Raw genomic sequence first — 22110 nt, 5'->3', positions numbered from 1 at the left:
CAGCCTGTCAGTTAAGAATTGTCATAAGGCCAGATCTGGCCCTCAGCTTGTTGATCCCTGCCCATTACAGTGGCTAGGGCAGTAAGCTTAAGAGTCAGGAAGAATCTTTGAAATCCCACCTCAAACACTTAGTATCCAGGGGGCCCTAAAGAAGTCACAACCTCCCTAGATCTAAGTTTCCTTTTCAAAGGAATCTTCCACCTCTAAATATGTGATCCTGTGATGAAAGGATCACTATCGCACAAGTGGATTTTTCCTCCTTCAATTTTTAAAAATGCAATTGATTTTAATTGCAGGCCTACACTGTCTCCCCCTTGCCCTTTTTTCTCTCATCAGAAGAGATGCTCCATTCAATTGTGGACCATGCCCCTATATGCCTTTTCTTGTCTCTCTCTTCACAAATTCCAGAATCTCAAAGCTGAAACTATCTCCAAGGTGCTTGATCCAGGCCAGGCCACAGCAGAATGAACTTATCTGGTTCTTGAGGCTCCTCTTGGGTTCTGACTAGGTAATCAGCTGGATACTCAGAGTGTACTCTGACTGCAGATGCAGCCTGCTGATGAGGCCTCTTCAGTAATTCCTACCACAGTATTGTCATTCTTAGGTGCCTAATACAGCCTGCATAGGCACCTAATACAGCCTGCATAGGCAACTGTTAATCTATCATGCAAGTCAATCTATCATGACTCTTCTCATGTCAGACTCTTAATTGAGTAACTTTAAAATTTGAGCTTTCAGGAATTTTTTTAAAAAACAAAGAAAAATCTAAGTAAATTCTTCCTTGGCTAGAGTAAAAAAAAAAAAAAGTAAAATCCTTACCAAATTCTACCAAACCCCTCCAAAGGAGTCACAAAGCCTTGTTAAAAGTCTTCATGATAAGCCAGAAATATTTGTGAAAGTTTCTATCATTAGAATAGTATAAATGAGGCAAAGGCCAACTCTAATGATATTTTAAAAATAACTTCTTGGGCAAGAATATATCTTGCCAGCAAATATCTTTCACTTACTTTTGACTCTTTCTTTTCAAAAATAGCCATCAACAAATAAGCTAACAGTACAATGAGCATTCACTTTAGCCCTTGGGATCCACCCAGGGAGAAGGAAACAACCAGAACTAGTTTTTCATTCAAAACTTATCAATTCAAGGCTCTGCGATTTCACAGACAGAGATATGTCCTCCCCTCCGCTGACACACATCCCAACCCCTCTACAACTTGGGAGTTGATCAAGAGTTGCTGTGGTCCCTCATACCTATCAGATACACTAATATGATAGAAAAGGAAAATGACAGCACTTACCTCTTAAGGTTATTAGGATAAAATGAGCTAGTATTGTCAATGCCAAATAATGCCTGGCACATAGTAAATGCTATATAAATACTAGCTATTAACATCCTCATTACTAGTGTTATCAATATTATTGTCATTATTATTAAATAAACCAGGTTCCAACAAGACTGAGAGCAACAGTAGAACTCATTTGTAGAACTTTAATTCATTATTAGTTTCCTTTGTCCCCCAAAGATTGGTATCCTCATCCACTATAGACATTTACTGACGTAAGTTATTTCTGGTTTTTACTTGAGAAGGGGCATCTCAGTGGGGGATAGAGGAAAAGAAGAGATATTGTAGGAACACTCAGACTTTTGTTAAATCTGCGAGGACTTAACTATAGAAGCAGAATCGCCAAACCTCCCAAAGCAGAGTGCACAAGTCTGGCCTTTGGCCCAATGTTCTTGCTTGCCCTTTTAAAAGAGACAGGCAGAAAAGCTTCTGAATGTTTTATTTAATATCAAAGGCAGCAAATTGTTGAGGCCTGATCTTATTAGTGCCCAAGACTCCCTCCTACCTGGAAAGGGATCTCAAAGTTGACTTTTCTGGTGTATATTACAATAAAGAACTTTGGAATGAAAGGATCTGGATTCAATCCTAGCTCTGTCACTTACTACTTACATCACCTTGGGCAAATCACTTTGTTTCCATGGAGAAAAGAGTGCCAGACTAGATGACCCCTGAGATTTTACCCAGATTCAGATCTCCATTCAACTTACCTAACAGAAAGTGTGAAGTCTCCTGGATTACTCTTACTGGGCCTGGCCAAGAAGCTGCCATCAACACCTCGTGTCAGCAGTAAATTTTCTGCCTCCACTCCAGTGATATTTGGGTGAAACCATCTTAGGGGAAAATAAAAAAAAAAAAAAAAAAAAAAAGATTTTAGACCATATTTCCTACATTATCACAGAGAGTATTAAGTGACTAGTGAGTCATTGACCAAAATATAAACAAAAAAATCTACCATGAAAATGCATCACCTCTTGAATTGATCTACTAGAGTCAGAAACTTTGAGCAAGAGAACTTACATCATGGATACCACAAAGGGAATAGAAAGATAAATCTATGGCATACTAATTAGGTCCAATTTATATTGGCCTTAATTTACAGATGCAATAAGTGTTAGAAGGACCTAATTTCAAATCCTCTCTCAGACATTTACTGGCTGGTAACTTGGATCATTTAAGTCACTTAACCCTTCTCTGCTTCAGTTTCCTCACATGTAAAGTGGAGTTGATAATAGCATAAAGTTAACAAAGTTGTTGAGAAGCTCAAATGACATATTATATAAAGTGATTCGCAAACATTTAGAGTACCATGTAGGTATTAGCAAATGTTATAATTAATTCAATTCATTGCCTTGAATTATACTCAGTGATAAATTGATAGTGTCTGTGATAATATTTACTGTAAAAGAAAGACATAATAATGCTAGTTCAAGAGACTCCTAGAGTTATGAACTAAGTGAACTTTTAAGGAATTTTTTTTAACCAACATTATCCCAATTTAAATATGATACAATAGCTGAAGTGCTATAGACCTTGATTGTCTCTGTATAATGTCCATTAAGGATAGATTCCTGGTACTGACATGTTTTTGAGTAACCATGATCTTCTAGGTATGAATAAAATCCCCTTTCCAATAAGGTGAACAGCAACTCAACTATGCAAACTCCTCTTGTGATTTTCATCCATGTCTTCCCATAAATTGTGCCCTGAGAGGCCATCTACCAGAGTGAAAGTTCCTCTAAATCTGTTTGTTAAATGGGTACCAGTATCACACCCAGGCTATCCATAGCCTTACTATATGACTAGCCCAACTTTTTTTTACCAATTACACACTTTCTATGGCATGTCTTTAATGTCACTTGTTAAAGTGAAACAGTTTAGGAGAAATAAGCTTAGACCATTGGACCATATACAAAAAACTCAAATAAACACGCAACCTGAATATTAAAAGGACAACCTGAATTTTAAAAGAAGCACCACACAAAAATTAAAAAAGACAGCAAGGATGTGGAACCTTTTACAAGAACAGCTAGAAAGAACTCTTTACCCAAGAAGGGATGAGAGGAATCATAAAACAGCTAATTTCAATCACATAAAATGTATAGATTTTACATGAAAATTTAAAAAAAAAATCAATGCATCTAGTCTAATAAGGGAAACTGCTGACTCAAGAAAAATATTTCTATCAAATACAAGTGGATGACAGCAAAGATAATATAGGAAATTAGCACAAAAATATAAGATCAAGAGCCACTCCCCAATGAATGAGTGGTCAAAGAAAGCAAAATTGTCAAAAGAAGAATGATAAACTTACCCAGCTGAAAGATTATTCCAAATCACTACTAAGAAAAATGTAAATTCCGAAAGTCTTGGGATGGAAAATGCTATCTGTATCCAGAAAGAAAATTATGGACACTGAACATGTATTGAAGCATAGTATTTTCACATTTTTGTTGAAGTTTGCTTGTTTTTTCTTTCCCCCTTTTGATTTTTCTTGCACAATGTGACAAATATGGAAATACATTTAAAAGAATTGCACATATTTAACCTATATCAAATTGCCAGCTTGGGGGGGGGGGGGGGGGGGGGGGGGGGGGGGGGGGGGGGGGGGGGGGAGGGAAGATGGAAGGGAAATACAGGAGAGAAATTTGAAACACAAAGTTTTACAACAATGAATGTTGAGAACTCTCTATACACGTATTAGGAAAAACAAAATACTATTTAAAAAAGAAAAATGCAAATCAAAACAATTCTAAGTTTTGCTTCACACCCCACAAACTGGCAATAATAAAAAAGCAAATGGAAATAACCAATGTTACAGAAACTATAGGAAACAAGGTACACTTACTCATACACTGTGAGTCAAACCATAAACTGGTTGAAAAATTGCAGAAGGCAATTTGGAATTATGTTCAAAAAGTGACTAAAATCTCCACTCTTTGAACCAGAGATCCCCTTGTTAAGAAGGTCGAAGACAAAAAGAAAGGTCTCATATACATCAAAATATTCACAGCTGTACTTTTTGTGGTCATGAAGAACAAAAAGGAAAGTAGGTAGCCACTAACAAAAGACTAGTTAAAAAAAACTCGGGTTCACAAATGCAGTGGAATATTAAAAGAAAATTCACGGGAGTCTTATGTGAATCAGTATCAAGTCAAATAAGAACCACAAAAACAATACACAAAACTGACTATAATAATATAACCAGAAGGAACAATAAAATTAACTAATAATTATAATGTCCTAGTTGGACTTCAAAGAAGAGCTTAGGAAATAAAGCAGAAAACTATGGGTTAGGGGTACTATTTGTACTGTAAGAACTAGTCAGTGTATGGCTAATTAGGGAGGACAAAGAACCAGAAATGAATGTAATATTTAAAAAAAAAAAAAAAAAAAGTTAGATTCCCACTATAAAAAGATTTGCAAGACGGTCTCAGATCCTTAAAAAAAAAACCAAAAAAAAATACTTGATTTGAGAAAGAGGAAGAAGTGTCCTGCCAGCACCAGAAAGCCCCCACAAAAGAACCCTCAAAAGCATTCAAATGCCAAGGCCACTATGCCCTCTCTCTTCTCAGGCAGAGCTACCCAAGTAGCACCAGTCTCTCCCCACAAGTAGCAGCAGGTGGTTTTCACCTGGGCACCCTCAGACCAGGCTCAGTACTGCCAGCTGAGCTGATCCAGGGCCCCAATCACCTGATCTTAGGCCCAAGAGCTACTTCTGGCCTCTCCAGTTTGCTTTGGCCCCTCTAGTAGAAAATCTTTAGCAAGCAGTCCAATGATTACTCTGCAAAGACAACCAGTGGATGCCAAAGATTTGACAAAAACAGCTAACAAAACAGGTTTAAATGGTAAAGTCTAAAAAGGCTAAGGAAATACACCAAGAAGATGCAAACAGCACTTCTTCAGAAGAAGTCCCAGGAAAAAAGACAAAATGATAGCCAACTCACTAAATGGCATTGAGAATTGGCAAAAAGGCTTCTCAGACATACCATGCTTCTTGGAGGTAGAAGAAAGGTCACTCAGTATGCAGGAACTAAAGCACAGAAGATGAAAAAGGGACCTAATGGCAAAGAATTATAAAAACTATAAGTTAAATTTTGGGAAAAAAAAAAAGAAAGTTTGACGCTCTTGAGAGTATTCCAGTTGCACCTTTTTTCTTGTCAAAATCAAAGATGTATCCAGAACAATTCCAAGCAGGGGTCCCCAAAAGAAGGGTGGGGTGAAATTTATTAAAGAGATCTGGAAAAGAAATGACTGAGAAATGAAGGGAAAAAGCCTACTAAAGAACTTGGATACAATGGACCAGGAATAAGTAGAGGAAACAGGAAGAAAAACTCACTTGTCCTCCTCTTCACCTTAAGTCTCATCCCATATTTCTCTTCCCTTTCTTCCACAATTGATGCCCTGGGGGAAAAAGTACAAATACTTGCTCTTCTCTCTCTCTTCTCAACTCCTTGCAATCTAGGTATTCCAACAACATTCAACAGAAACTCTGCTCCAAGGTTACTAAAACTTCTTAATTACTAATCCTAGAGATATTTCTCTGTCCTCATCCTTGGCCGCTCTGAACAAATGACGCCCTCGCCCTCATCAAGCCCTCCTCCTGGAGACTCTACTCGGTAGATGTTCAGGCCTCAGCTTTCTCAAGACCCTGATTCTCCTCCTTTGCTAGGTTATCATCTAAGCTATGCCCTCTCACCAGGAAAGTGAGCCTTTGTCACAGACCCTCTTTTCTCTATGTTCTGTCAAGCACTTACCAGTGAACATGGTTCAATTATGATCTCTATGCAGATGACTTCAAATCTACATGTCCAGCCTTCTCTCTGAGCTTCAATACCCCATGACCAATTAATTGCCTAGAAGACATCTCCAACTACAAAACCCAAAGGTATTTTAAACTTCCATTGTGTCCCAAACAACATTATCTCTTTCCCATATCCAAACCCTTCCCCTTTCTTGTGGGGGAACACCCCCATTCTTCTAATAGCCCAAGTTCAAAAGCTCAGTCACTGCTTATCCTATCAATTATATCTCTACAATTTTCATCCTCTTTTTCTGCCCTCTTCAGGGTTAGTTCAGGCCCTCCTCACTTCTATAGCCTCCTAATTATCTCCTGGTCCTTCATCTCTCCCCTATCTGATCCATTCTCCAAACAGCTGCAAAACTGATATGCCCAGAGTACAGATTTACCAGTCCCCTGCTCAGGAAGCTCCCTATTGACAAAATGCTAATTCCTCTGCCTGTCACTTACCAGTCCTTCACCATCTGGTTTTATTATCTTTTCAGACTGATCTCATACTATTCCCCCTCCTACACTCTATAGATCCCCCAGCCTCGGGAACACACTTCCTGTTTCTCCCCAACAGCGCCCCATCTCTCACTCCAGACCATGCCCCAGGACTGGAATGCTCTCACTCTTCTTATATATCTTAGAATCTTAAGCTTCCTTCAAAGTTCATCTGAAGGGCCATTTCCTCCTATAAGAGGCATTTCCTGATTCTCCTTGTTGTTAATGCCTCCTCTACATCAAAATTATATCTATTTTGTATTTATTTTGTAATTGTTTTACCTATTTACATGTTATTCCTCTCTAATACAAGATAAGCTCCTTAAGAGCAAGAACTGGTTGTATTTTTTACTTTGTAAAAAACATCACCAATCCTAGTGCCTGGCATACAAATAGGAGTGTTTTAAATGCTTACTGACTGAACCAATGCCTTCCAAATTTAATGATTCCTATTTCTATATATATTTTGCTCATTATTCCCCCATCTCCCTGCTCCTTTCCACTGAACTCCATTCTTCCCTAAGCTTGTTTCTTCATCTGTAAAAATATACTTCAAAGGTTTGTTGTGAGGAAAGTGTTTTATAAACAATAAAAGCTCTAGAGAAATATAATGTTATGATTATCCCAACAAACTTTTTAAGCAGCTACTGTGGATAACTAACAAGGCTGTGTTAATTATCAGGAACAGAGATTGTGTGAATAAAAGAGGCAGATGCAAAAGATGCTGTGGAGGCGAGTGGACTTCAAGACCAGCTCAAGACCACATTTTCTGCCTTATTATATCCTTCACAGTAATTTACAATAGCAGGCACCCAATAAATGCTTAGTGGTTGACTACAATAGAGGCAATATTAATAACCAAAATAATGCCACACTCAGCTCTAGGGGCAATGCTCACATAAAATAGACACTCACTCCGTTCAGGAGGAGAATCCAATTTTTAATATCCATTAAAAGTGACCCAGCCATTTTCTAGAGCCTTATTTCCAGGTGGTAGCCAGCTGAGTCCAAACCCAGTCAGACCTTAGTTTTTCCAAGTCCCCCACAAGGCATCTGGGGCAGAAGAAGATAAGCCAGTGCTTGTTGTCCCCAGTTAGAGCGCCTTCACTGGGACCACTCACACTCCAAGACCAGGCACATAAAGCCGCCTCTTTAGAGGCAGACAATTCACTTTTGCCCAGAAGACCAACAAGGGGCCAGCACCACACTGGCAGTGGCATTGTGCCAGACCTTTCTATTCCATTACTGCCATTCAGTGCCATCCACAGCCTGGACCCTGTTCAAGGCGAGAATGAGCTCCAAGGCCCAGGCAACCAGCCAGGGTTCAACTTGGAGGTGGGAGTCTGCTCTACCCAGCATTTATTCATTGCTTTACAGACCAGTAGGACAGGCCTCTCACAAAAATCAATACAAGAAAAAAGAAATTATTATTAAAAGATAAATAAAAATATAATCTAATAGGAAATAATCTTCCCTATGTCACACTTGTCCCATACAGCTTTGTGAAGCAGAGAAGTCAAAGAACTGGAAATGGAGGTACTTTGAAGAGGATGCAAAGTACAGTGTGAAGAACACTGCTCAGAATCAGGAAATCTTGGATTCGAGTCCTAGCTTGGCCACTGACTAGTTTAGCCATGTGATCATGCCATAAGCATTTTGCTTTATTCCTCTGCATAGTTCCTGGAACATAGGAGGTGCTTAATAAGTGCCTAATGACTGATTGGAGAGTGTTTACCTCAATTTTATCACTTTTTTTTTTCTCAAAAGTTTCATACCCTTTTTGTGAAGAGATCTGGAGGAGGTGCTAATTCTAACATGGTCGATGGCCAGACTCAAAAAGGGCAGTTTTTAATGGTTCAAAGTTAATATATCAGGAAATCTCTAGTGGTATAGCCAAGTGATCTGTACAAACACGGCGGGTGTTGGGCCACTTACCACTTTTGTCAGTGTCTCCAACAGAAGCCTAGACAGCATGCTCCTCAAATTTTCAGATGATACCAAGATGGGAGGGATAATTAACATTGTAAATTTAAGTCAGGATGCTAAAGGATACACACACACACACACAAATTAAAACAATATGGAGGGGCAGCTAGGTGATGCAGTGAATAGAGTACCAGTCCTGAAGTCAGGAGGATCCCAGTTCAAATCTGGTCTCAGACACTTAACACTTCCTGGCTGTATGACCTGGGCAAGTCACGTAACCCCAATGGGGAGGTGGGGGGGGGGGGGAGCCAATATGAGAAAAGACAAATTTTGAAAGACTTAATAGCTCTGATCAACATAATGACTAATCAGGATTCCAGAAGATGTATTATGAAATATGCTATCCACCACCTGACAAAGATGATGAAGATTCTGGATGTAAAATAAGACATTTTTGGATATGACTAATGCCAGAATTTCTTTTATTTGACCATATTTGTCACAAGGATTTTGGGTTGGGTTATTTTTCCCCCCCATGGTATGGGTGCAGAGAATAGAAGAGAAAATACATGTTTGATAAATGTTTGTTAATCTAAAAAAAGTAAAGTTTAAATTAAAAAAAGTCAAAAGATCTGACTTGATGACGAGGTCTATATGAGGCCAATCTGAGCTGTCACTGTTAACCTCAAGGCAAGTAAAGTACCCAGTGATTCTTATTCTCCTGATATCCCAGCTTTTCTGTATCTGGCACAGTGTAACACCCCACAAGGACAGAAAAATGCCATTCATTTCTATAAGGCAAAAAACAATTCTGTTGTCTCACCCAAGCTCAGATCATGAAGGAAAAAAAAAAAAAATTCTTCAGCGGTTTCTCTCATTTCCTATTGCACAACTGTAACACTTAGGGTATTTTACACCGTTTTCCTCTTTACCTCCAAACAAACTTATTTAGTGGTTAACCAAAACAAATGTAAAAGGAGGCTGCTCCTAAGCGTGTTTTTTGTTGGTGCATCACTCCCCCCTCCCCCCATTTAAAAGTGACTGAGACCACACAGAGTAGAGCAACTTAAAGCAATGGAGCTTGCCCCTCCCTTGGATAGAATAGGGTGCCCTGATGGGACAGGGTAAAGAATAAAGAACCAAAATTCCCTAAAAGAAGTTTTGCTTTTAGACCCATTGTAGCCCATTTTTTTTACCTCAATATTCCATAGAAAGCCCTGGATCAGAGAAAGTCAATACTGTTCTTCATACGAGCACGTCCGAAAGAGGATGAAGGGGAGTGGAAGAGGAGGCCCCTGTCACAGCCAGATTCCATTTTTAGCCAGCTATCCACATGACAAAACTACACAAGAATGCTATAGTAAACCGTTGCCATTGATACAAACAGGGCTTCATAAATAAGGTGACAAGAATAACAAGGCTGGCCGATTTGCCACAAAGGTGAAGACAGTGGTACACAGAAAGATCAAACAGCAAAGAATCTCCCATAACCCCTTAACAAATGATCAACTAAAGGTAGATGAGTTAAAGGGGGAAGGCAGAAGCTTTCATTAGACTAGAAAGGAAAAATATCTAAAACTGGAAAGCAGGTATTGAAGCTCAGGTTAAAGGCCTCTTTCTGCCACTGACTCAGGAAATCTTTAAGGGCTCTGTTATTGATGGAGAAATTAATATCCATATAAGTTTAATGGCAGCAGCAAGGCAATCTATAGAGCTAATTCACAGGAGCTGGATTAGATTTATTTTATTTCATATCAATTTAAATCTAATTTAAATCACTACTCAGAAGATTTAATTTAATTACCATTTTTCTACAGAGTTCATTCTTATTTGATAAGACTTTAATACCATATATTTTCTTCATATTTCAAATATAATTTTAAATGTACTACATACTTAAAAGCCATGATTCCCTTTGATATTTTTCCTGATTATTTTTTATAATAGTGTCAGAAAATTCTATCACTGATTATTTCACTTCAAAAAATCCTGAAGCGGATCCTTTTGAAGTCACTGGAAGATATTCATCTCTATATACCATAGATATCTAGAAAATGATTTTGCCATCCAAGACAACATTTGTAATATTTTATTTAACTAAACAAGTCTATGTTTTCTGGAATTTTTAAAATAAGAATTAAATGATTTTATATATATAAATCCTCCCCATAATAAAACTTAATATACCCATGTAGCTGGATCACCATGAGAGAAATTCAAAATGCAGATTATATTGTCTCCACCTTCTTTCTCATTATTCACAAACTGGAAAAAGATTTTTTCCTGCTTTTTCAACTGTCAAATGATTCATCAATTTAGAATGAATTAGAAGATGGGGGAAAATAATTCTCATCAGATCTTGTAAAAAGTTTTGCTGTTATAAACTAGACTATAATTTCAAAAAATCTCTACTAACTTCAGTTTCTTAAATTCTCTAAGAATTTACTGACATGACTTTTTTAAAACCTTATCAACGCTGTTGTATGAGGCTAATACGATGGCCAAGTCTGCTAAACTTTTTTTCCCCTCCCTCTTTCTTACATAAGCAGGGAAGAGGAAGAACCAACTTTGTTGAGTAAGGAAGAGTCATACTCAAAAATCAATGGAAATAAGAGACAGTGAGGTGGCCCCATGGAGAGAGCACCAGTCCTAGAATCAGGAGGACCTGAATTTAAATTCAGCCTAAACTCCTAACATCTACTAGTTATGTGATCCTGGGCAAGACAAAAAGACAATCAGTGGCCTATCATGTCCTATTTATAAAGCTTTTAAGAAAAGACTGCATAAACTGTCAGTGGCAGTCACATGATTTAGCCTTTTTGCCCCCCCCCCCTTTTTTTTTTTTAAAAAAAAGGAATGATACCAAATTTTAAGACAACCTGTGGGTCAGGAGCAGGCAGCAAGAGAAAGGGAAGGAATTGTTTGATGGGAAAGGATTTCTGTGCCAAACAATTAAAAAGAAAAAAATTAAAATGCCTATATTCAAGTCAATAACCACATATCAATTAAATGCCTCTGTAACAGGTACAGTGATGGGCAATGAGGAATAGGAAGACAACATTTTGACAGGATAATGCACAGGTTAGGAACCTTTTTTGTGGTATGGTCCCATATGGCAGTCTGGGGCAGCCTAGGGACCCATTTTCAGAATTTTTTTTAAAATAAATGACATAAAATACATAGGATTATAAAGGAAAACATCTAAATTTAAATACAGATTATAGATACACATATAGATGTTATAATATGTAAATGGTGTGTATATCTACAAGTCATGTATACAGTATGTTTATATACATGTATGGCACATGTGTGGGAGAGTAAGTAAACCTCATTTGCAGCACTAGATTCAGCTTAAGTGCCATGGTTTCAGAAGAACATTAGTAAGCTGGAGAGTTCCCAGAACAGGGCAACCAGGATGGACAAAGGTCTCAGGTCCCAGTCGCGAGGACTAGTTAGAAGAACTGGGCATAAGAGAACAAGCTAGTTGTCTTCAAATATCTGAAGGGCTCTTGTGTGGAGGACAGATTCGATATTCCTTTTGGGCCCAGAGGACAAAACCAAGAATAATGGGCAAAAGCTGTAAAGGGGCCACCTTCAATTTGATGTATGAAAGAGGTTCCTCAGAACGAGGACTGTTCCAAAGTAGAGTGCCCTGATGGAGGTGGTAGGCCCCTATCCTTGGAAATCTTCAAGCACAGGTTTCACTATTTACTTTCTATGTGACAAATATATTATTTGTGACAACAGATGACCAATGAGGTTCCTTCCAACTTTCAAGTTCAGTAATTCTATGAATTGAGGACGAGTCTAATGTTGTAAGTGGTGGTGACTGCAAGAATGATGGTGCCCTCAACAGAAATATGGAAATTAAGAAAAAATGTTTGGGATAAAAGTTATTGAGTTATTCTGGGAAACTTAAGAGCTTTAATCAATGAAACCACCAACTACCACTCCACAGCACATGCTAGTCATCTCCTAATAGCGGAGTGATGCTGATGGACAAATCTGGACAGAATGAAACATATGTCTTTGCATATGATCAACATGGGGATTTATTTTGCTTGGTTTGCATACTTTCTATAGTGTTTTCACTTTTTTTTTAATCCAATTTGAGAGAGAAAGGTAGTGGAAGGAACAAGGAGCTTTAGACAAGGTTGCCAAAAAAAAAAAAAGGATCACTGAAGTAGTTTTAAATGTACAGAAGAAAATGGAAAGAAGGTTCAGGAGGATATACAAAAAAAGTAGGACAGTTTGGAAAGTTTGTCCACTGAATTAATTATAAAAAAATTTTTAAAAAGCAATTCAGTATGTAGAGCTCTACACAACAGAATGATATTTCAAAGATCCTCTTCTGATCTTGGCATAAAGGGCTAGAACTTTGGAATAATTAGAAGATTTGATGAATTCTGTTTTGAACACATTTGAGAAATCTATGGGTTATCCAGTAGAGAAATGCATCAGGAAGCTAAAGATTCCAGTACAGATTAAAAATTAGAGGTTGGATATATATTATAGGGAAGTCAGCTTCATAGAGATATTAATTGAACCATGGGAGATCACCAAGAGCATGAAGAAAGGGAAGAACCCAAAAGGGAATATAATCATAAAGAGTGAGCAGAACAAAGCTGATGACTCAGCAAAGGAGACTGAAATAGACCAGTCAGATAAGCAAGAGGAAATCCAGACCATAAAAAGTATCACCAAAACCCAGGAAAGACAGAATATCCAGGAAGAGGATTCAACAGTATCAAAAATTGCAGAGATGTTAAGGAGTGGGAAAATTGATAAAAAAAGACTAATGGAATTTGCAATTCAGAGACCACGGATCCTTGGAGTCACAGATCTTTATACCAAGGAGATCAAAAACAGAAGAAAGGCCTAGAGTCACCAACATATTCCTCATAGCACTTTCCAATGCCCAGCAATTACAAAAGGGTTAAACATCACAGTATATGAAAGGTAATAAAAATAACTATAAAGGATTCAAGAGATATAAAGGATTCAATGAGAAGACTTTTATGAACTAAAGTGAGTGAAGTCAGCAGAACCAAGAAAATGATATGCATAATAACTGCACAATAATAATCACGTAAATGACAACACTACAGCAAAGCCTGACAGTAGGAAATGATAATAGCCAATCTTGGTCCTGGAAAAGAAATGAGGAAGCAGTTTTCTCCTTTGCCCAGAGAGGAGATGGAGGAAATTAAGCAGACCCATATCCCAAGATGACTGAGAATTAGAAACAAAAAGAATCAACAAATCTGTTTTTGTCTTTTAAGAAAGATCACTAGGACCTGGAGGAGCAATTGGGTAACAGGGTTGAAAGTCAGGCTGCAGAGGTCCCAAAAGTGAGTGGGAGATGAAGAAGAGGTGACAACTACAGTTTCTTCCAGGAAGAGGTGGCAGCAAAAAGATGGTCAGATATAAGGTTCAGAAATATCACTGTTTTAAAATCGTGCCCGGGGCTGCTAAACTTAATTGTATTTCAAGGTTGTTATCTGAAGCTATGGAAGGAAATAAAAGAGCAGCATTAACCTAAAATGTTTATATACCAGGATGACCTTATAGGCAGAGGCAATAATTATGCATCAGGGTATTATTTGAGAACACCCACCCCATTCCCACTCATAAAATTCAACAAAACTGGACACTATCTCCAAAAGACAGTAATTAAAATGGACATGAATTATCAGGGACCAAGAAAAGGGCAATTATCATCTATTCATTTATCAAATTAGCTAGATGACACCTTATAAATGAAAGAGGGTTCACCCGTGTTTGGTTGCAGGGGGGCATCGTTTATCTAATTGATAAACTGTGCTTAGGCTGACAGGTTCGTAGATCTAGAGCTGTCAAGCCCCCAGCAGCCATCCAGCCCAACTTCATCTGACACATGAAGACACTGAGACCTAGAGAAGGTAAACAACATCAAGGCTAGGATCTGTGCCTACGTCATGACTCCCTACTCCCTAACTGCCTGTTGGTCAATAAAATGAGGAGAAGAGGGAGCAAGAAAGTCAAAAGCTAGCCTGAAGGCCCTGGCACAGAGGCCCTGGAAGGTAAAATGATTTCTTCCAACTCACCCAGATAGCAAGAGGGGCAGGTGAAGTTAAACAAACATGTCATCATCTTCTCCTCCTCCCCAACTACCAAAGGCAGTCCACTCTCATGATCTTCCCCGAGCCACTCTTTGCACATAAACTTCTGATCCATTTTCTAGTCTGCCTTATTAGTTACTAAATGCCAAAGTGAACCTGGCACTATATTGAACACTTCTCATTGCAAGAAACCCATCAGCACACAAGGAAGAATAATAAAATCAGGTGCAGGGCACAAACCTATGTGCCCAGCACTATGCTTATATATATATATATATATATATATATATATATATATTTTTTTTTTTTTTAATCAAGTCATATAAGATCCATCATTCTTGCCCTGTCAATAATTTCCAATCCCGTTCTGGAGGCCTTGATTTTGAGGCAGTCCCAAGTCCTAGAGAGAATCCTAAAGACTCTTTCAGTCCTACCTGACAGAAGCTGTGTGGACACAGGCACATCAAGGCCCCTCTACCCATGAGGGGGTTGGGCTAGAGGGCCTATCCCAGGTCTAAGAACCCATGACCCTGCATCTGGCAAAGTTATAAATGCAGCAAAGCCAATTTTACTGGACATCATCTTTCTCTCTGGGGCTGTAGTTCTATGAATATATCACTCCTGCACTCCCCATCTTAGTGGCTATCACTGCCTAGTAAATAAAGCTTGATTGAGCCCCTGACCCTGGAACCTAACATTCAGGTGATCTGGCTCCAAAGCACTTGGTGGCCCCTTTTCCTCCCTGCCAGCTCGTCTCCTGGGTTCCAAGAGGAGGGTGTATTCACCTGTCTCTCAGGTCTCTGGGCCTTTGCTCCCACAACCCCCTATGACAGAGATACCTGCAAGAAACCTTGCTTCCTGCCCCCTCTTACTACCCCTCCATCTCAATGTTCAGTCTGGCTTTCCTCTACAGCTGTCATATTTCAAACTAGAAGCCCCCTGAAGTCAAGGCCAGCTTTCCTCTTTGCCTCTGTCTCACCAGCATCCAGCACAGGGCAGGGGCTTAAGGAATGAGGCCGAAGCTGTTGGAGAAGGCTCCCCTGGAGAACAGCCCAACTCTCATTTCAATTCCTTACTAAGCAAAGTGGCTCTTAGCCGATCAAGAAAACACCGATGCTCGTCTTGGAAGACTGTAATCCATACAGTGGTTTCTAATTAAGGAATTTCTGATTGCTGGAAGAATCGCCAGTTATTTTGAAAGAAATTAATGCCTCTTTTCTATGGGATAAGTATAGCTCCTGCACGGCAGCAGGTAATTGGTATGAGGACAGTAATAGCTCACATTTCTTTGGTGCTTGAAGGCTTACAAAGTGCTTTTCTCACAATGTCCCCCACAAGGCAGACAACACACACCTCACAAGCTCCATTTTAAAAGATTAGGTAACCAATGTTCAAAAACTAGACTTGTTCATGGCTGTGCAATGGGCAAAGCCCTGGGCCTTGAGTCAGGAAGTCCCATTTCATGTCCTAACTTAGTAGGTATATGACCCGGAAATTCACTTCACTTACATGGGCCTCAGCTTCCTCATATGTAAAATGGGAATAATAATAATAATAGCACCTCTCTGCCAAGGTTGTGGTGAAGACCAATTGAAATGTTCGTACAGCACAATAGGCATTTAATAAATACTTATTTCCTTCCTTCCACATAGTTTGTTAAGAGCCTTTCCAGATTCCAAGTGTAGCAACCTCACCACTAATGTAGGCAACTTCAGACAAAACAAGGCACAAATTAAAAGAAATTGAAATTACATTAAATAAAAAACTTTTTCTATCTTTATAGAGCACCATCTTCTAAGTAAGCTTGAATGCCAAGTACCTTTGTGCTTTGATGTCATGCATGCATACAGCCCTGGCTTTGGAGTCAACAAGAAGTAGATTCAAATTCCTCCTCAATCACTTCCTTGCTGTGTGACCTTAGTCAAGTCATTTAATGACAGCTCCCTGGGTCTTCATTTCCTCATCTGTTAAATAAAGAATGCTGGACTAGCCTGCTAAGGGTCTCCTCCAACTCTAGGAGTATGATCCCAGCAATGAAGTGGAAAGGCTTAAAGGAAATGATTCAGGCTAAAGAAAACATCCAAATGATATTCAAGAATAACCAGATAACCTCCAAGAATTACATTTTTAAAAAATGATACGAAACAATAAAGGGGAAATAATAAAGATATTGGGGATATTGAAGCAAAAGGTTTTTTTAAGTTAACATCCCCTTTTTAAAAAAAGCTGATAAATAATTTGGAAATCAGTTTTGTGAACACTCATTTTTTATTGGAATGTTTATTTTGTGTATATACTAAGTAGAAAATAAATTTCTTACTATATGAGGAGTACAAATAATATTATGAAATTCTATTGAGGGAAGGAAGACTTCTAAGAGTAGACAGTATTTGAGATTGGTTTTAAGGGATAAATAGAAATGGGGGGTGGAAGTGGAAGGAATTTAGGGTTAGGGTTAGTATTAATACCAAAAAAAAAAAAAATCAAGGAGGCAAAAGGGAGCAGGGTTTATAGAGGGGACAACAATAAAGTGACCCTTTTGGCTAGAAAACAGTACTCTTAAAAAGGAAAGCTACTGCTCACCATCGACAAGGCCCTGACTAAGAAGGGCCTTGAATGCTGAACCAAGAAGTCTGTGATTCCTTTGGGAAGCATGACAGTGGTGAACAGAGGAGGGATGTGGCCATGGGGGGGCAAAGAGATTCCTGGACTTGGGATCAGAAGGCTCTGGCTTCATGTCAGGCCTCTAACACTAAACAGGCAGTGCACAGGGCAAATCCTTTCCCTCCCTCTCCATTTCCTCATCTACAAAATATGAAAAACTGAAACAAAAAAGCCCCTACTTCACAGAACTATTGCAAGGATCAGATAATATTAACAAGATATCCCAAAAATTTTTAAACTTTTGACTGCAGGAAGACTTTTGGGATACCCTGTATGAAAGCTATAGAAACATGACCTCTATCACTATTATAATTCTCATGACCAAACTTGTACATATGGAATAGAAGTCCAGCAATATGCAAAAGGGGGACAGAATGAGTTGCTAAATAAAGCAGGAGTGTCCAACTTGTGATATGAACATCACAAAGGGGGTATGTGAACCTTTTCTAAGGAGCACAGAGAATATTTTAATAAATAACTGCATTATTCTATTGAAATTAATATTTTTATTTTTTATGTCCATTTGCATGATAAACACTAGCATATATTTCCTTAAATGTTAAACTGGGGTTACAAAAAAATTTAATAAAAGTCAAGGGATATGGAGACTTAAAAAAAAAAAAGTCAGGATCCCCTATGTTTAAAAAAAAAAAAAATATATATATATATATGTAAAATGATAATTACAATATATTTCCCTCTTTTCAATAGTGAGAAGAGGAATAATGACAGTACAAAGTTGAATATGCTATCAGGAAGGTCACTGTCAGTGGGTTTGTTTTTCTTTGTTATATGTAAAGGCTCATGGGGGAATAAATTTGGAATAACTATGATGTAAAAACAAAATATGTTAATAAAATATCCCAGCAGATAGGGAGATAGAGATAGTGAAAGAAACAGAGCTGAAGAGATGAGGAAAAGGAGAAACAGAGAGGGAAAAGGAGAAAGAATTGCTGAGTTCTGGCTGATGGCATTTAAAAAAAAAAAAAAACAAACAAACACTATTCTATACAGTACAGAAAAGGGAGAAAGGAGGAAGAAGAATGGATACAAGAGGAACATTTCTTTTATTTTAAAAAACCATGTTAGACAGTAAGGTCTGCCCCTGGCTTTCCCAAAGGTAAAGGTTTTAGCAGATTTTCTCCATCTGCTCTCTTGGCCCCAACAAAAGACACTGTTGCTAGAAACGATTGTGTTTATGTATCAGCTTGCATCTTAGCAAGCAGTTTCCCAAGATCCTCTGTAACTTTATAGCAATCGGACTCGTTGACAGAACCCTGCAGAAAAAAAAAAGTATGTAATCCAAGCTGACATTAAATAGGAATATGAAGTTAAGAATTTCAACAGGCAAACAGTACCAAATTTTAGTAAGACAAGTTTATTTCCTACTGTTGAGCTAAAAATATAAGGCCACCAGAAAAAGCCTCAAACTAAATTAAAGCACTAGAGATAAAGAAAAAGACTAAACTTCATTTCCTCAAGGGAAAGGGGAATGGGGGCAAAATTTAAAAGATAAGAGGTCTTGTAGTAGGAATTCCTCAAAATGTAGCAAGGTATAGCCCAGATCATTACACCTCCAAAGCAAAAATCAAGAAGCTAAGTCCCTCCAGTTCTGAGATGAGAAGGCAGTCCCACACTGAACAGCTGCGGGGAGGAGAAAAAGGGCTGGAGTTGGAATTCAGTTGGATTGCGTGCACATGCTCCAACTCTGACATTCACAGGGACAAATCACCTCACCTCAGAACCTCCACTTCTTCAAGATGGGATTCAATACCTTCTCAAATGATTGTGAGGTTGTTTGTAGATAACATGTAAAAAAACGTTGAAGACAGGAAAAGAACTGATTCAATCCTAAAAAGATACTGTGGCTGGCTCAGAGCCCCACAATTAACATGGCAGAATCTGAACCCAGGACTTCCAGATTCCACGCCCAGAATTTTAGGCTTTCTGCCTTGGAATGCTGTCAGAAATCATTGTTCTTATGCTGTTGTCAGCTAGGTACAGTTTTCTTACCAATAACAGGAGTGAAAGGGAGGAAAAACAGTCTATTAGTCATTTGAAGTCCACTTAGCAAGCAGCCTTTGGACGGCTTTGCCTAGACTGAAGCTTCTAAATCAACAGGGTACACACAGGCAACTTATGAAGGAGACCCTTTCCTGTCCCCCAGCCTTTTCATGTCCTAGAAAGGCAGATCCTTCCTGCTTTAGAACAGCAGATCCTGAACAAAGGCTCAATAACCACTCTGATATATTAAGTAACAAACAAAGACTTCATGAGGGAGTACATTAGAGGCCACGGCCCCACATCGTCTTGCTGAAATGCAATCGTGCAATCACAAGGGAACCAGAGCCATCAAAGTTTGCCAGACAGGGCCAAGCCACTCACTTCCTAAAGTTTTCAGGTCTGTTTTTTTCCTACCCCAAACAATCATGGAAACAAACAGACAAACACAAAAATACAATCAGATTGAAAGACACAAAAACAGTGTCTTGGGGGGGGGGGGGGGGAGGGAAATCCTAATTTCTTAAGAAGCTTCTTAGCCAGGCCATTCCAAAGGTATTATTTAAACATTACAAAAGAACAGTGATGTTCTTGGTCTAAACAAAACAGGGCAATCATTTAAAAAAAAAAAAAAAAGCCTTCTAAAAAGGCCAGATGGTTCTTAGCCCATAAAGGATTAGTAATATTTACTAGTAATGATGGTTCAGACTAAGTGCAATGAAGTGTCGACAATACTGAAACAGTGTCCATGCTTAGAAAGTAGTAATGCATTCTTTGGCCTATATCCTTTCGTGTAAGGAGCACAATGCACCTTGACATCAATTCTCACTGTTGCTACTAACCCCGGCCAGAGGACTGAGCTCGACAATTACTAAGATTTGGCCACAGCAGGAACCTGAAGAAAGGTTTCTACATCCAGGCTTCCTTTGGGCTGCCTAAGTCCAGTCCTGGAAAGGCACCAAGTCGGAGTGGCTAACTAGGGGCATCTGGAGAACTCTGCCCTCTCCTATTAGGCACACAAGCATCAAGCCCCAAGAACCTCTCCCCCAAAGAAGGGCTGTTATTTCTGAACAATTATGAGGCAATGTTCATGAAGCAACGAGTAAGGAATGTAACACGGCCATGACCCACTTCGGGGGTGCATCTTTTGCCCGCAAACAATCCCTGCCTTCCAGACTGGAAGCCGTAGAAGGGCAGTGACTGCTCAGGAGAGTGAAAGGAATGAAGGGAGCACAAAAGGGAAGAGAGGCTGGGGACAGGAACAGGAAAGGGCTCCTCTTAGATGAGAGGAGAGAAAAGAAGGTTGAGTAGAAAACGGCACCGCTTCACCTCGATCAGTCTCGGTCTCCCCCTCCATTAAATGGGAGGCATAAAGCTTTCAAGTCACAAGGTGATTATGAGAAAACTGCTTTAAACCTCTCAGGAATAAGTGATTATTATTCTTCAAACACCAAAGACTATACATATATAGGAAGATGACAAAAGCACGATTGGGAAGGGGGAAACGAGAGCTGGGATAGCCCTGGGGAGAGAAGGCAAGAGCAGCAGATTCCTGAAGGAGAGTAAAAGGGGGAAGAAGACGACAAGGGGACAGAAGGAATCAGATAAAGCTAAGCGCTGGAGAAACAAAAGACAGACAAAAAAGACTTTGCTCGCCAGAGAGAGGAAAGAAAGAAACGGAAGAAAAAGGAGGAAAAAAAAGGCAGAGGAAGAAAAGAGGGAAGGGAAGGAAAGGGAAAGAGGAGAGGGAGAGGAAGGACACAAGGGAAAGAGTCAAGGGAAGAAGTACTACTTAAGAGCCTGGTCTTCCCAGCAAAAACCAAGGGGGAAATAAAGTGAAGACAAGAAGTGGGGAAAGGAGAGAAAAGAAAAGGAGGGGGAAGGCATAGAAAGGGGAGAAAGATGAAAAAGAAAAACGGGAATTTAAGAGAAAAAAGAAGGGATAAAAAGAGAAAGGGGGAGGAAAGGATATAGGAGGAAGAAAAGGACAGAAAAAAAGAGGAAAAGAGAAGAAGAGGGGGAGGGGATAGTGTAAGGAGGAAGGGAGATGAAAGGGACGAAAAGAAAAAGCAAAAGAGAGTGAGAACGGAAACGGGGAGAAGAGGTGGAGAAGGGGAAGGGAACGAGACGAAAGATGGGGGAAAAGGGATAAGGAGGGAAGGGGACCCGAGAGAGCAAGAAGGGGGAGGGTAGAGAGGGGGAGGGGCAGAAGGGCAAGAACGAGAGGAGGCTGGGGGAGGGGAGAGAACTAGCTCCTCCGCCCCTCCCCCCACCCTCCCGATGGGGGAGGGGGGGTCTCCCGGCCGGGGGAGGGGGAGGGGCGCGCGGTGCTTTGTGGGCGGGTAGGGGTCGCGGGGGTCGCGGCGTTTACCTCCGGGATGTCATGTTCCTCCCGCTCCCGGGCTGCTCCTCGGATCCGCTTCCTCAGGGGCCGGGCCGGGCCGAGGGTTAGCGCGGAGCCCGCGGCGCTCCGGCCGCCATCCAGGCCTCGGGATCCCGGAGACGAGAGTCGAACCGCCCCCCCCGCCCCCCAAGCGCCTCCGCTCCGCTCCGCTCCCCCGCGCCTCCGCCCCCGCCCCTCGCCGCCCGGCACCGCGACAGTGACGCCATCGGTCTGCGACGCCAACCTCCCGCCAGGCCGCCGGTCGGCCCAAAAAGCCTACCGCCGGCCGCGCGCGCGCGCGCGCGCCGCACACTTCCGGCTTCCCCCCTGGGCGGGCAACTGCGCCCCGCGCCCGGGGTTCCGCCGGCCCGCTGGGCCCCCCCCCTCCCCCCCCTCCGGCTGCCC

At 40.2% G+C, this 22110-nt stretch overlaps 1 protein-coding gene across 4 annotated transcripts in view; it reads right to left on the bottom strand.

Moving 5' to 3' along the window:
• The window catches only part of PTPN11 (protein tyrosine phosphatase non-receptor type 11), a 66027-nt gene extending 44163 nt beyond the window's left edge, over positions 1 to 21864 (bottom strand). For 2 of the 4 annotated variants that reach the window (XM_031948619.1, XM_031948620.1), the window contains exons 1-2: positions 21694 to 21863; positions 2051 to 2173 (exon numbers count right to left, since the gene is read on the bottom strand). In XM_031948619.1, the coding sequence (XP_031804479.1) occupies positions 2051 to 2173; positions 21694 to 21707 (137 nt within the window). In that variant the 5' untranslated portion in view covers positions 21708 to 21863. Of the gene's footprint in view, positions 1 to 2050; positions 2174 to 21693 lie in introns of all 4 variants that reach the window. The other 2 variants (XM_031948618.1, XM_031948621.1) reach the window with 2 other exon arrangements.
• Positions 21865 to 22110: the final 246 nt, after the last annotated feature.

The sequence above is a fragment of the Sarcophilus harrisii genome, chromosome 1 (genome assembly GCF_902635505.1).
Source record: "Sarcophilus harrisii chromosome 1, mSarHar1.11, whole genome shotgun sequence".
NCBI classification, from domain to species: Eukaryota; Metazoa; Chordata; class Mammalia; order Dasyuromorphia; family Dasyuridae; genus Sarcophilus; species Sarcophilus harrisii.
Note: the sequence above shows the minus strand (reverse complement) of the source record. Positions and strands in the feature narration are given on the sequence as shown.